The following is a 14,705-nucleotide window of genomic DNA, read 5'->3' on the forward strand; positions in this document are numbered from 1 at the left end:
ATTCAATTATGCTCCCTGCCTCTTGGTAATTATTTTCCTTACCTCAGGTAGTCTGTTTATAGAAGTTAGAGTCTTTTATAAATGAGAAACCTTAAAAATATTGATATATTGAAGTCCTGAGCTTGAATGGATCCTGTTAAGTAAACAGATTTACTCTGTGTTGGAGTTAAGTTTAACCAAGTAAGAAATATAAAAGATAAATATGCTGCAGTACTATTTTTAAATGCATGACTAGAGGTAGCACAAACATAATAAGCAGAGTATTGGACACTTCTTTGAAAAGAAAGAAGCTACACGTGAGCTAATAAGAAGAAAACATAATGACAATCAGTTGAAAGTATCTTATTTTAACAAGAATGTTTGCCTTCTTACATTTTGAAGTACTTTAAAATGAATGACATCCTTATGAAAGCATCTTTTCTAACAACTAACACACCTCCCCAGTTCGTCTTTTTGTGAAAAGTTGGTTCGATTATTTCAAAAGAGTGGGAAATTCTAATTTTGAGGAAGAAAACAAGCCCCTTAGAATGAAGTCTGTGTTTTCTTTAATACTGTAATTTTATTAAAGTCTTTACCCGTAGGATTATAAATACTAATCTATAAAATCTATTGTAAACCTATTCTCTTCAGGCAGAAGAGTCAGGTCCTAAAGTTTTATTTTATAAGAATTCTTTTGGACGTTAATAGATCCTGTGATGATGCCAATATGTAATTAATTCATTCAATATGGATCACAGAATTGGAAAGTTTCCTGAGATACAGATCTTTTGTTTTTTGCCTGTATTATCATATTATTTTAAACTAAATCTAGCTTAGGCCTCTTTTGTTTGTCCAAACAATGTGAGGCAATCCAACACTGTTCTTTGAGCTACTTTGCTTTGAAATCTAAATGAATGAACATTTATCAATGGAGTTTTTGCAAAAGAGAAAATGGTGGTAGGTAAGATGGCACTGACTAAGTAGATTATTAATAGTAACAAGAAGTAATCCTTCTTGGTATATGGTTTTGTGTGTAGGAAGCAGGAAACAGGAATGGTATTATCCTTCTTCGAAAGTGTTTTCCAGGGCTTTGCACTTAGTTTTATTTCTGGACTCAGTGTCTTTTTTAATTTTTACTAATTCTTGTTTTTTAAATGATTCTTCTCTGACCAGCACTCCCTTTTGGCTTATTTTCTGGTTTAATAAGTGCCTTTTTTAGTGTATATTTTTTAAGATTTCTGGTTATGATGAGTTCCTGTGCTTCTGCATGCTGTAATAGGTGCTATGTACATTAATAAAAAATAACATGGAATTAATTATCCTTGAGGCTAAGCGTTAGAGCTCTTAAGATTTTCTCTACAAGATTGTATTAATGTGCTTTGGATTTATATGCCTGCTTTTCTTGGTATAGTTTTACTCTTAAGGTCTTGGGTTTTCTTTTCTCTGTACAGTACCACAGTAGCAAACTATTATAAGAGAAAATTCTACTAATATATTTTCATTGATGGTGGCCTTTTAGCTTACAAAAATAAGTAACTGAAAGACGGATCTATTCCAGAAGATAATGCTTATAAGTCAGACAATCCAAGTATTAAATTATCTTTATCTGCAGTGAAGATTTCAAAACCTTAGCATTTTGAAAACAATGGGCTATTCCAGGACTCTAGAAAATTAGCAGATTAACTCTCCAAAACTACAGTGAGGATTCACATGGAAAATCTTTGAATCTGCCTATTAAGTTGGGTAGTCATCCTTTTGTTTCCTCATGAAAATTGAAACATCTTTTCCACCTGATCTAAAGAACATTGATTTCATAAATAAGCCTTTTATCTCTCAGGGAAGACTTCTAGTTCCCTAGTTATTTGCTATAGTGTGTTGTAATTATCTTATGATAATGTATCTTCATTAAGAAATTTGAATTTCTGGCACATTTCCTACGTAAATCTATCTATAAGTAGCTACTTTTTTCTTCTTCTTTTTGTTTTTTAACATAAGGAAAAATAACAACATATTCTTCTTAGCGTTTAGACCAAGTCCTTGAATGCTGCTTGGACTTTAGGTTCAAGCAGAGTCATTGCTGAATACCTTACTGTTGACTTTTGAATTTTGTGTCAGGAGAAAAATGGAAGAGACCTTTTGTTCTTTCCCAATAAAAACAAAGAGCACAAGCCCAAACTAGTTGTCAGAATAGATGTTTCCCCACCCCCAATATTAATCCAAAAGATGGTATAAAAATTTCTAAGAAAATTAATAGATCAGATATTAAAAATATGAAAATAAATATTAACCCTACCAGAATTGTAGCCTGCGGAGCTAAGAAAAGATAGGTTTTTATTTTTAAAAGTTGTATAGACAACTCATGATAATTCTTTCCTCTTGTTTCCCATCTGTATTTTAGAATATGACTAATAAATAGTTCAGATATTGTGGCATTCTGTTGAATTAGTCATCCTTTTTTAAAACATCATAATATAATCTTGGGTCATTCTGTTTTGTTCTAGAAAGTAGTAATATATTCCTGCTGTTAATTTGGCAGATACATTCCTTGTGTAGAAAATTGCACAGAGCAACATATCTAAATATGTGAAATCTTAAGAAGTCTTGGATTGGAGTAGCCTCTTTGAGAGTAAAATGATTGACTGTAAATGTTCTAGGCAGACATATAGTTTTCATTCAGTAAACAGGCAACTAATAAATGGCACAGTCATAAGTGTTTAAAAATTTAAATCTCATAGTGATTTAACACAATTTCAGAACTATAGGAGATGAGATACTGCAAGCTAGGAGGAAAAAAATGCTACATAAAATTTTTCTCCCCAGATCTTTTCTGTAACTGAAACTTTCCAGAAAAGTTTTTGATCTTTCTTTGTGGATTTTGAGGAAAGCAGAAGTATGAGAAATCATCTCTCCAACCTGGATTTAAAATTCTTGATGCTAAGATACAGGAGCAGCTTAATGTATATTATCCATAGAAGTAGAACAAAAGCATTCTAGGCCATGTATATAACATAACTGTGTGGTGGGTTTTTTTCTCCATTAATGGATGGTAACTGTGACTAATCACATTTTCTGCCTTATAGGCCTGCCTCGTCCCCTCAGCTTTCACACGATGATACTCATTCACGCATTGAACATTATGCTAGCAGGTATGAGACTAGTTGAATGCCAGGCAAATATTGATTGAAGTAACTAACCAAGGAAAGCTAACCTGTAGTAATTTTAAACAAATCTTTTCTTCCTCCATCTTACCTAATTTCTACTAATCAACTTGCCCTCTAACGTGCATGCCATTCCACTGCATGTTGTTTTTGGAAACCAACGAGAACGTTGGTCCAGAACAATCTTCCCTAACCCTGGCCTTTAAACATTTCTGGTAGCATTGTTTTGTTTTGTATACTGAGCACACTTACCAGTTGGCTTACAAATCAATCATCTAACCTCCTTAGAAAACTGCTAGACTAGACATGAGTCTGTGAAGAAATGATACTATGTTATATGGAGAATATGAAAGCATCAGCTTTCCATTTCTGTTTATTTTACATGATATACTATAAAGAAGAGAATAATTAATTTTCCTAATCCTTGGACCTTTCTATCCCACCTCCTTTGTATTTGAGATAGTTTTATACCAAAAACCTGAATTACTAATTATAAAATATCTCATGCTTGTTAAAGAAATCTGTAAGAGTTTGATTAACTTATTGTTGTTGTTGTCAAAAGACTTTATCATTGTCTGAGGTAAAAGTTAAAAATTGGTGGCAGAACATTTAGAGAGCTTACTGTGAATCCATCCTTTATCAATATTCTGACTTTGGACATGAATACCAATTGTGAAAAGCACTAACTAGCTATGTAAGTCTGTCATCAGTGGAAGGCATTAATTGTCTTAAAAGACAAGGGGTAGTGTAAGATGGGGTGCATTTGTTGTTAGGGAAGCTTTTCTTTTGAAAACAAAAATCTGTTCTCTAAAAGGAAGATGAACCTGTGGAAATAAAACAGCAATGAAATACAACTTCCCTTAGAATTTATATCAGAAATGTTAAGCTACTCACTTGCTGTGTTCTACCACACACTACTTCGTATGATTAAGCCAACACACACATCCTTTAATTTGAAGGATTCCTTTCTCCTCTTGCCATGATTTATCCTTTAGTTTTCAGGAATGTTCGATTAGGTCTTGAATAGAGTCTAAGAAGTCACATAAGTTTTAATGAGCTTTTACGTTTTTTATCAGGCTAGCAGAAATGGAAAACAGCAATGGATCTTATCTAAATGATAGCATCTCTCCTAATGAGAGCATGTAAGTATCCCATCTCTTTTTACAAAATGTTCCTGACAATGAAATTGCTTTGAGGGATTTAGAGGTAGGATAGCACAGGATATAGGAATTAACATCATATTCATTTGATCTTTCAAAGAGCCATTCATTTACTGTTTTTTTTCTTTTAACTCTTAACAGCCTGGCATAGAATGAGCTCATTCAGATTCAGGCATTGTCAGTATTCCAGAGTAGCAAAAATCATTGGCCCTATTCTTATTGAATCTTATTTAATACCATATCATTACCAATTGCAGGAATCCCAAACACTTATATTAAATGCTTAATCTTTGACCAAACCTTCCAGATATTTAAAAGGATAGGATATTAATTTTAAAGTACTGGCTAAGTAATATTTTTTCCACTCCTGGGAAGTAGAAATGTGATCTTGTTATTCCTGTATGGTAAGATAGTGGGCATTTTCCTTCAGAAATCTAAAGTAGTAGATTTTTGTGATTCAGTGTCTTCACGAAGTAACTAAAGTGAGTCAGTCTTGTGAAGAATTTTCAGAAGAAGGAATTCAAGTTCTGGTCTCAGTTTGTTAATGGGATGTTAAGCCAGCCCTTGACTGGTGCTAAAAGTGGCAGAGAACACAGCTATGGCAGGAAAACAGGATTCATTACAGACCTGGGACAATATTCACAGTAGGGAGCACAGAAGGACATTGCCATGAACCAAGTAAGCCTTGGACAGGGTCTAAGATAGAGAGATTAGGCTATGAAGCAGATAGGAAGGAAAAAGTAAGAATCTGCCAACTGAATAAACAACCTAGAGAGGAGAAACCTAGTCAAAATACAACAGTGCTTTGCGTTTGACCAGTTATGGCTGTTTCACTATCTTGTCATGAAGAATAGGCAAAGAGAATGGTAAATTTGTCATATACAGCTGGTGTAGCAACCCAAAGTCTTGCTCAGATGAGATAAGGGCCTTCATGAGGATTACGCCTAATTGTATCAAAGTGGCATTAGTATATAGCTAGTTATTGAAGATAAGAGGATAAATTCTCTCATCTAGTACATAAAGGTGATCAAGGTAATAATAAAGAATCAAGTCAGCACTCTGTCATTTGTATATGACTTAGTTCCTTCAAATAAACAACCTTTTTCTAGTTATAAAGTACATTCTCTTTCTTAGCTATGGGAAAAAAAGGTATTGAGGATATTCATAAATAAAATTCTTCGACATAAAAATGTTTGCCCAAAGAATCAACTAAATGCAAATGACTAGAATGATTTGCTTCTTTGGCTCACCGATTTTGATATTAGAAGTTCTAACACATTCAAATTAATTCAGATTGTATCCACATGACAGTGGCTGCCATTCATGGACTGCCTAAGAATAGTAAGAAAAGCTTAATTACAACTATATGTTATAATTAAAAATGGGAAGTTCTAGCAGTATGATTTCAGAATTTGGAAAGAGGGCTAATAAATTAGATAGGTGGTAAAAACTACTTTTATTTTTAAATAAAATTCAGGACATAAAATCCATTTTATCCAATGTTGGATGGTAAAAAATGGTATTTAAGGGCAGGTTTGGGGAAGTAGATTGGTGGATTGGTTGATTTCACTTAAAATTTTTTTTTTTTTTTTTTTTTTTTTTTTTTTTTGTGGTGCTGGGGATTGAACCCAGGGCCTTGTGCATGTGAGGCAAGCACTCTACCAACTGAACTATATCCCCAGCCCTCAAATGTTTCTTTTTAACACCCAGTACTTATTTTTAGTTGACTGATCACATCTCCACCAGTTATCTGGCTTGATGGACCAAAATAATAAATCAGGGGGATTTCTTCCTAAATAATAAGATTTTTTTTGTTCAACTTAAAATTGAGTTTAGAGAGGAAATACAAAGAGCTTTAGCTTCTCACTAAGAATAGAGTGAAGTTTTTATAACTGGCTTTCCAGGACCTTGAAGCAATGCATTGGATATTAGAGAGTTCTGCTTTCCAGGAAAGGTTGCAGATGCCTCCCAAAATATAAGCTTTTTACTTCCTTTCCCCCTAAGATTAGTCCTTAAGACCTACTCTGAGGAATGAGTTGTTCTGTCTTCTTTTAATCAGTCACCTTAATGGCTTTTCCTCCTTAATTTTTGCGTTTCTATTGAAACAGTAATTGAATGAAACAGTTATTTATTTAGAGCTTAATTATTGTTACCATTCTGCCTCCATGACTTTCATAAGTTAAAATTAGCTGACTGAAGCAACACTTTATGGTTACCTTGCCTTCCACTTAAGAAAATATTTACTCTGTTATTTTAAGGGCTGCAGTTTTTTTTTTTCCCCTCCTAATCAGTATCAGCAGTAGTGTGAGTTAGCAAACAGATTATCTTGACAGGTTTTGTACCAAAACATTAAACGGCCATTATTATGTCATTTCATATTTATTAACTATTGGCTAAATGGTCAACATACAGTCCTAGTAATTCTATAACCCTACCTTTCCTTTATCCATGTAAATAGGCCAATCAGTTTCACTTGAAAATTTGAGCTGGAAACACTTTGAATTGTCATCCGTAGGGTGGTAGACCACAACTTCAATAGTACCTAAATGTCTTTAGAAGTAGGCAAGAAAGTCTTATTGTTAAGAGCAAATAAATGTTTCTATTTTCAATACACACCCGAGTCCCTGACCCCCAAAACAAAATAAGGGGGGGAAAAAACCAAAACCTTTGATTTTATTTTCCAGAGATGATGAACATTTGTTAATCCAGCATTACTGCCAAAGTTTGAACCAGGACTCCCCCCTGAGCCAGCCTCGTAGTCCTGCCCAGATCTTGATTTCCTTAGAGAGTGAGGAAAGAGGGGAGCTAGAGAGAATCCTAGCAGATCTTGAGGAAGAAAACAGGTGAGTTTTCTTTCTAGCTTTGTCATTGGTAAGCAGAGTGCATACACTTGCACACTCAGACAAGCTCCAGGAATCTTCACTTAGAGTTATTCTGTGTCTGATTGTTTGCTAAAATAATCTGTTTAGCTCCGTTTGCAGATTCTGTCTTTTTTTTTTTTTTTTTAAGTCTGAAAGAAGAAAATGAATGCAATAGTATGATTAAGAAGTCATTTTAGGTGTAAAGGGATTAATGCTGATGGGGGTACTTGATTTGTTGCATGTATTTTGGTGGCTTTTATATTTGAGAATAGAACTTAAGAAAAAAAAGCAGGTTGTGTAATTTTATAATTATATAATCTTTACATGTGTTTGGTCATATTATCTCAAACGTTTAAGAACGTAGGTTCATTGACTTGGTCATATTTGGGAATAGATTATTTCATCTTGTTATTCATCATCAAATGCACAAGTCATTCCTTGTGCTTACCATCATAGCCAATTAGGGACATAATTCCAGTCGTCAGCCATCACCTGTAAAAGATGTTCATGCAAAAATAGCAGAAATCCTAGAAGAGGAAAAGGGCAAAAGAAAATTCACGATGACTGCAGAGAGGGAAAAGTTGTAAAAACCTGGAGTATTGTGTGGTGTCAGGATAATGCAAATCATTTTATTTTACTTTGGTATTCCATTTATTATATCCTAGGCCCTCTGGTTAACAAAACCTTTGCACATGATCATTTCTAACTCACAGTGTGCCTTCTTCAAGCAAATGCCACTAGGCAAGTCTTTAAAGGAGAAATTGCTCAAATTGGTTGCACTTAAGTACTTTCATCTCTTTGGTTTAGCCCAAGGCACCAAGACCTCTTAATCAAGGCAACACAGTGTGTCTGAGAACTACTGCCCTGAGGGAGGATGTCACCTCAAGATGAAAAAGCAAACTGCCATTCATCCAGTCCTTTCTGCTGCCACTCCCTGCCTTCTGTCTCTTAATATGTTATGACCTATGGCCATAGTTCCTTATCTGGTTGGCTTCCCTTTAGTTTCTTTCCCACCCCTACAATAACTCCTCCATACTGACTAGTTGTACATCTTTCCAGAAGCAAGGCCCATCATGACATTTTTCCTTTAATGAATAACTACGTCTTATGGGGTGGGGGGGTAAGAAAATTCCAGCTTCTTGGCTGAGCATTCAAACCTTCCACAATTTTCTCATGACTTGCTTTTTCAATTTCATCTTCTTTTGTACTCCCTGAGTTCTGGCTATGCTGTTGTAGCTGTTATTTCTGACTACATCCTGCTCTCATCCACTTTCTGGGTCAAGTTCAAGCTTGTTTCTCAGCCTACCTGCTAACCCCCTTCCTTCCACTGCCCTTTCTGACAAAGAAGTCCTACCTTTGCTCACAGTAACTTTCCTCATAGAACCCTCCTAGAGCTCTGCAGTGGATAGAATCTATCTTTTGCTTATATCACCAGAACCTTTTAGACTTTTCTCAGATAATTCCTTGACAGTTTGCCTTTTCATCAGTTACCATTAGGGCCTCCCTGTAATGAGGCAGTTGGGTGCCTTTGGGGTAAGGACTCATCCTCTTCATGTCCTCTATAGTACTGAACAGAATATGGATACTTAGCGGATACTCAGGAAATAGTTGATGGAAACCTGAAAATACAGCATGGATATCATATGAGTACTGTCCAGGAGGTAATATTATACATTTTTTTGTTTTTGTTTTAATGATAACTGTATTCCGGGCCTTATTTGTAAGATTGTTTGGGAATGAAGACCATGATAGATAAAACATTTCCCTCCACTTTTTTGAGAATAATCATTAGTATTCATTCATGTTAAATCTTTAATCGTTATAGTGGTCAAAATCAAACAGAAAGAAAAAGTTGTAAAGAGAATTTGATGTTATTGAGGAGTCAGTACCTTTTGTAATATATGATTATTGCCCATGTTTAATAGATCTGTTTAGTTCATTGATCAAGAGCTTTGTCTTGTTTGTCATTAGCACACTTTCCCCCATACCATGGCAACTGGGTCAAAGAGTGTTGGTAAAGAAGAAAAATACTGATAACCTTCATTTATATATCATTTTATGATTTTCAGGAAGCTTTTTTTGTGTGTGCTTGGGATTGAACCCAGGACCTCATGCATACTAAGCACATACCCTACCACTGAGCTATACCCCAACCCTTCATTCCAGAGCACTTTAACATAGTTTAGATCATTTAATGTTGCTAAAAGCTCTATGAGGAAGAACTTGTCTCCTTTCTATAAATGAGAAAAATGCAGGCTCAGAGAGGTTCCAATAGGTTGCCCCAGATTTCACAGTCAGTCAGTGGTAGATCTAAATTCAAATTGAGACTTTTCTGACTGGAAATAGCCAACTCTACCTTGGATCAGAGAACAAATAGAAGTCATTCTGTGTAAATGGCATTTACATAGAATTGTGACTTATCCCCCAGAATTTACCTTAACTAGAGGAAATATTTATAAGGAACCAATGTCCCTGAAAAAACCAGTTCATCTACTTGTGGTACAGTGACAGCCACTCTACTCTGAAAGAGATTCAAGATCATTCTCCAAGAATGGGATGATTTGTTCTCTGAAATAAAGGAGAACATTATACCAGGGCTACTTAGAACTCTAAAATGAGGAATCTTGGGTTGATGCAGGTCTTTCTGTGAGTTATCTTAATCTTCAAGGAAAGGACAGAATGAGCGTCTTGCTTTCTCCCAACACTTACGTTCGTACCTCCTCCCAAGTTCCAGAGCCTCCCTCCTGAAAACAGCCTGTCTGGTTGTCTCTGTCTCTATCTATCTATCTATCTATCTATCTATCTATCTATCTATCTATCTATCTATCTATCTATCATCTATCTATCTTCTCTCTCTATCTTCTTACAGTTCTACTCAAGGACCTTCAGAGCCATAGCACTGCATGACCTTTGAGTTCATTGTTGCTTAAGAAGCCTTTAATTTGCCATTTCCTGTCCTTCCCCTAAGAAAACCCAGGAAGTCATTAGATGCCCTTTCTCTGTGACTGCCAAGCTGGCTATTTCCCAAACCAGAATTAGGCTTTATAAATGACAGACACAAGCCTACTTTTACAGAAAATGGGAAAGGATATTTAAAATTGAGATTGTCCCAAGTGTTTTCGATGTGTACTTAACTATATCTACGTGTATTTTCCCTTCTTTATTCTGCAGTTATAACTTATCTCCAAATAACAGTTGGCAAAGGAGAGAGAGGCGTGAAGACCTCCATCCTTGACTAGATATGTTATCGGATTCTGTTAATTATTCTTATTCATGAAACCTCCCCACAGTTTCCTAGGAAAACAGAAGGTGGCTATTTTAGAAGTGTCTCAGGAGTGTTCTATCTCTGTCATTAGAATTCCTTTTCTCTCAATTGTTGTACATAGCATTCAGTAAATATTTGTTGAATAAATTAATGAATAAATGAATTGAAAGGAAGGTGAATCTATTTCAGTTTTAACACACATGCATGTACTTGGGTTGAAAATTCTTTTAAACCTAATTTTCATGGAGAAAAGTCTTTCATGGACTTTTTCCCCCTGTTTACTTTTCTAAATACTTCCTTTATTTCCCCCCGGACTGCCTTGATTACCACCAAGCACTGCTTTATCATAAATTTAGAATGTTTAAAATCCATTTTCCAAATCCCAGGTATCGCATGGTCTTGCCCACTGGCATTCTCTAATTCTTGGTTTATAGTACAAATACAAGGCTAAAGCCCTGAGCAAAAGTTAAATTTGACTCTGATTTTTTCTGATAGTGTCTCTCCTAAGTTTGGGTAACTACTATCATGAGTGAGATATCTAATCTTTAATGTTCATTTCTGCAAAATAGTTCTCACTCATTACCACAGAAAATTCAAATTCATCTTCATTTGGTAGGAACCAATTGGATGTTAGGAATTTGCCTCATTCTTTGTGCTCCTAAGGCTTAATTTTTTCCTATATAGATTAAAGCCTGCTGTCCCCTGACTTAAATTCATGATGTTCAATTTCCTGCCAATTTTTTTTTCTGCACTGTCTAAATGAACCAAGGCTTGCTCTGAAATCCAAGGTGTGATCCTAGTAATGAAAAGGTATCCTTTATAAGACACAAAGATTCATTGTCATTCTGTACCTGCATAACAAATTGGATAGTTTGTTCCTAAGTCTAAAAAGCAGGTAAACTAACCTGGCTGACCAGGAAGCCTAAAGTTAATTAAAGTTGTTAGTAGATGTCACATGATAACAGAGAACTCTAGAGTCCTAGTACCTACTCAGTACCTTTCATATGCCTTGTTGTTGGGTACCCAGACCTTATGTAGCCTAAATTTGGGTTTTCTCTTGCTCCTTTCTATTCCTCCAATGATTAGACAAGATTATTTATATTATATTCAAAGAAATTTTAGATTTGATACTTATATCACTGAATTGAACTAGCTGAAAATAAAGGACTTGTCCCTTTACCTTATAAGTGACCTGATAACTTTGAACCTTGTTCTCGTAGTTATCAGTCTTCAAGGTTCAGGCATCTTTATTCCATGTTTTTAAAAAGATTTTTAGTGCATTATAACATTTTAATAATACATAATAGTGGGGTTCTTCTTAACATATTCATATCCATTGGTTTTGTGCAAATCTGAAATGATGGTGAAAAGATGGCCAAGCTGAAGGGGGTCAGGAGAGTACACCCCCAGCCAAGGATGACTATAAACCAAGGAATCTGGGAGGAATATCAGTATATTTAGAGAAACAGTAGTCATAACTTTTTTTAACAAAGCATAGAACGGAAAACAATGGGGCTGGTTAGGTGGAACAATAAAACCAAATTTAGAGCTTGCATGGGAGCCCAGGAAAGAGACGATTAGGGTCCTAAATGATAGAAATGGGGAGAACAGCCTAGATCTGAGTGAACTTCCAGGGGATGAATAGAGCTATTGTTTTCGGTGGTTTGATGGGTCTGGGGGGGCAGGGGAAGGAATGATTCCCAGGCCTGGTGGATATACTGTAAGATTGAGAGTTATTTGCAGTTGAAACTGATAATTCAGAGGAGAAATAGCAGGTCTGTCCTTTAATTTGGTAGTAGCTATGGAGGTCCTTCCTCAAGGACTGGGTAGCTAGAAGGTGATGAATGGGGTATGAGAGAGGTTGGGTTGAGGTCCAGATGACATCCCCATGTGTAAATGTATGGCAGTCTGTGAAAAATAGAACTCAGAAGCTTGCAGAAGGGATGTGGGCCAAGGATATTAGACCCATGAGTCACCATCTCAGTGAGAGTTGAGTTTACCTAACTAGAGGATGCATAGCAGAAGGAAAAAACTGGGTTTGGTACAATTCTGGAAGATGCGAACATTAAAATGTTCATTTAATTACTTGTCTTCTTTTAACAGAGGATACGTGCATTATACATAAAAGTCTAGGGTTCAAGAAGAATAGAGAGAAAAGGGAATCTTTCTCCAACCTTATCCTCCAGTTGTGGAGTTTCTGGTTCTGGAAGCTACCACCTTTATTGGTTTCTTGTGTGTCCTTCTATCTAAAAGTATCTAAGGATATTTTGTACAAATGCAAATATTTGCAAATATATTTGCAGTTGTCTGGATAATTTCATACAATGTTGTGTAGTTTTGCTCTTCTCTTTTTACTTAAAATTACCTAATTACTTTCCAATGCTGGAGGAATGTGCGGGGGCAGGGTTGGGGGTTTGGGAATGATGGGAGCATTTTTCCAGGAGAGGCAGGTGGAAGAGGGGTTATGGGTAAGGGAGGAGCCTGGCCTTGAATGGGAGGAGACAGTGTGGTAGATGAGGAATTCAGAGTAAGGAAAGAGGGGGTGGGGAGGATAATGGAGGGAATGTTAAAATGTCCCATAGCTATCACTGAAAATTAGTAGAGACTAATTTCCCTAATTGCATGCACATTTGTTCAAAGTTAGAGTGGTATATGAGAAAGTTAATGAAACTAGGCATTCATGTCACTTGGCAACATGGGCCCCAAAACAAAGAACTGCAGAGCCTTTTTTAGATAAAGGAAACTCGTTTGACCACATAAATCAGACAGCCAAGACCTTTTATGGCAAGGACAAAGAAGAGCTGAAGGACAAACACGCCACATTTAAAAAGCTGTGTAAGAATTGGGTCAACCATCACCATTCTACTCCGGCAGGGACGACAGGTACATGTAGTAGAGGTAGGGTACCCAGGACTCAGAAGTTCAATTTCTTACTAGCAGGCCCAATATCACTACGTTGTCTTTAGTTTATCCAGAGTTAATTAAAGTCTGAGGGGACTGATTCCTGGCTTCCAATTTATGGAAGTGGATGGGAATGACAATATTTCTCCCTTCATCCTGATTATCTCTCTTTAAAATTGCCTCATTGTAGTTAATGTATTAACACTGCTTTAAAACCTTTTTTGTGTGGAACAGCATGAGATTTAGGTACAAATAGTAGATCTATTAAAATGGGGAATATATGGTTTTAGAGACTGGCATTGTTACTCCATTCCAGGTTTCTATTTCTTAGAATCTGACATCACAGAAATCAGAACAAAAATCAAATTGTTTTCTGGCAAGCTTAGAATCTTGGCTTAGGAAATTGAGTGGTCATGAGAACTGCTCCATACTACAATAAAACAGAAGTGTCCCTCTAGTGATTAGAATATTCATATTCTGTAGGTATAACTGCCAATCTCCCCAGGACAGGCTGGATAAAAGCTAAAGTTCTTACAATCCAATTTCCTTTTTCAGATTTTTCACGAAGACCCTCATCCTCCTTGTGGCCTTCATTACCAGACCATCCCACTGCAGTAGAATTGATTATGGTCATAACTTTCTGTAGTTACTTTCCAGGCCTGAGGATATAATTCCATTCAATTCCATAGATAGTTACTGAATGCTTAATGTGTTTTGAAAACTGCAGAGATTACAAAGATGAATAAAACTTGGTTCTTACCCTCATGGAGCTCAATGTTTAATAAAAGACATTAAAATGTAAACAATTAATTATAACCCAGTATAACAAGTGCTCTGGGGGACACAGGGTGAATGATTAATTTTGTCTGAAGGAGTGGAGAGATCTTCACAGAAGGAAGTTCAAGGTTGAAGACTGAATAGAAGTTTTCCAGGTTGTAAAAGTGGGGGAAGGATGAATTTTTCACACTGACTGGACAGTGGAATGAGGAGAATAAAGAGGGCAGTGGAACAGTAGGTGGAGGCCACTGTTTAAAGATCTTTGTAAATCATACAAGAAATTTGGATTTTATCCTATAAGTAGCTAAACACTGAAGGTTTTTTAAGGAAGGGAAGATTGAGAAAAATAACTGTAGACAAGGAGCAAAAGCCATGGAAATTGGTAGAAGTACAGTCAAACAGTCCATTGAAAGATGGCCAGGCTCTAATCTAAAGATGTCTTAGTGATTCAAGTGAAAAAGGGGTGGAGAAATTGGAAGGTCACTGAATGAAAGAGGTCAGGGGAGGAGTCAGAGGGAGGAATTGGGTGATACAGAATTTTTTAATTAGGGAACTGGGAAATGATTATTAAAAATCAGAAGGAAATTGGGCACAGTGATACACG

The 14,705-nt window shown here is 36.0% G+C and overlaps 1 protein-coding gene across 10 annotated transcripts in view; it reads left to right on the plus strand.

Moving 5' to 3' along the window:
• The window catches only part of DMD (dystrophin), a 2,089,750-nt gene that overhangs the window by 2,030,831 nt on the left and 44,214 nt on the right, over window positions 1-14,705 (plus strand). For all 10 annotated transcript variants that reach the window (XM_079122792.1, XM_079122788.1, XM_079122791.1 and 7 more), the window contains 3 exons: window positions 3,060-3,125; window positions 4,214-4,279; window positions 6,982-7,140. In XM_079122792.1, coding sequence (XP_078978918.1) covers window positions 3,060-3,125; window positions 4,214-4,279; window positions 6,982-7,140 — 291 coding nt within the window. The remainder of the gene's footprint in view (window positions 1-3,059; window positions 3,126-4,213; window positions 4,280-6,981; window positions 7,141-14,705) is intronic.

The sequence above is a fragment of the Sciurus vulgaris genome (assembly GCF_902686455.1).
Source record: "Sciurus vulgaris genome assembly, chromosome: X".
Taxonomy (NCBI): domain Eukaryota; kingdom Metazoa; phylum Chordata; class Mammalia; order Rodentia; family Sciuridae; genus Sciurus; species Sciurus vulgaris.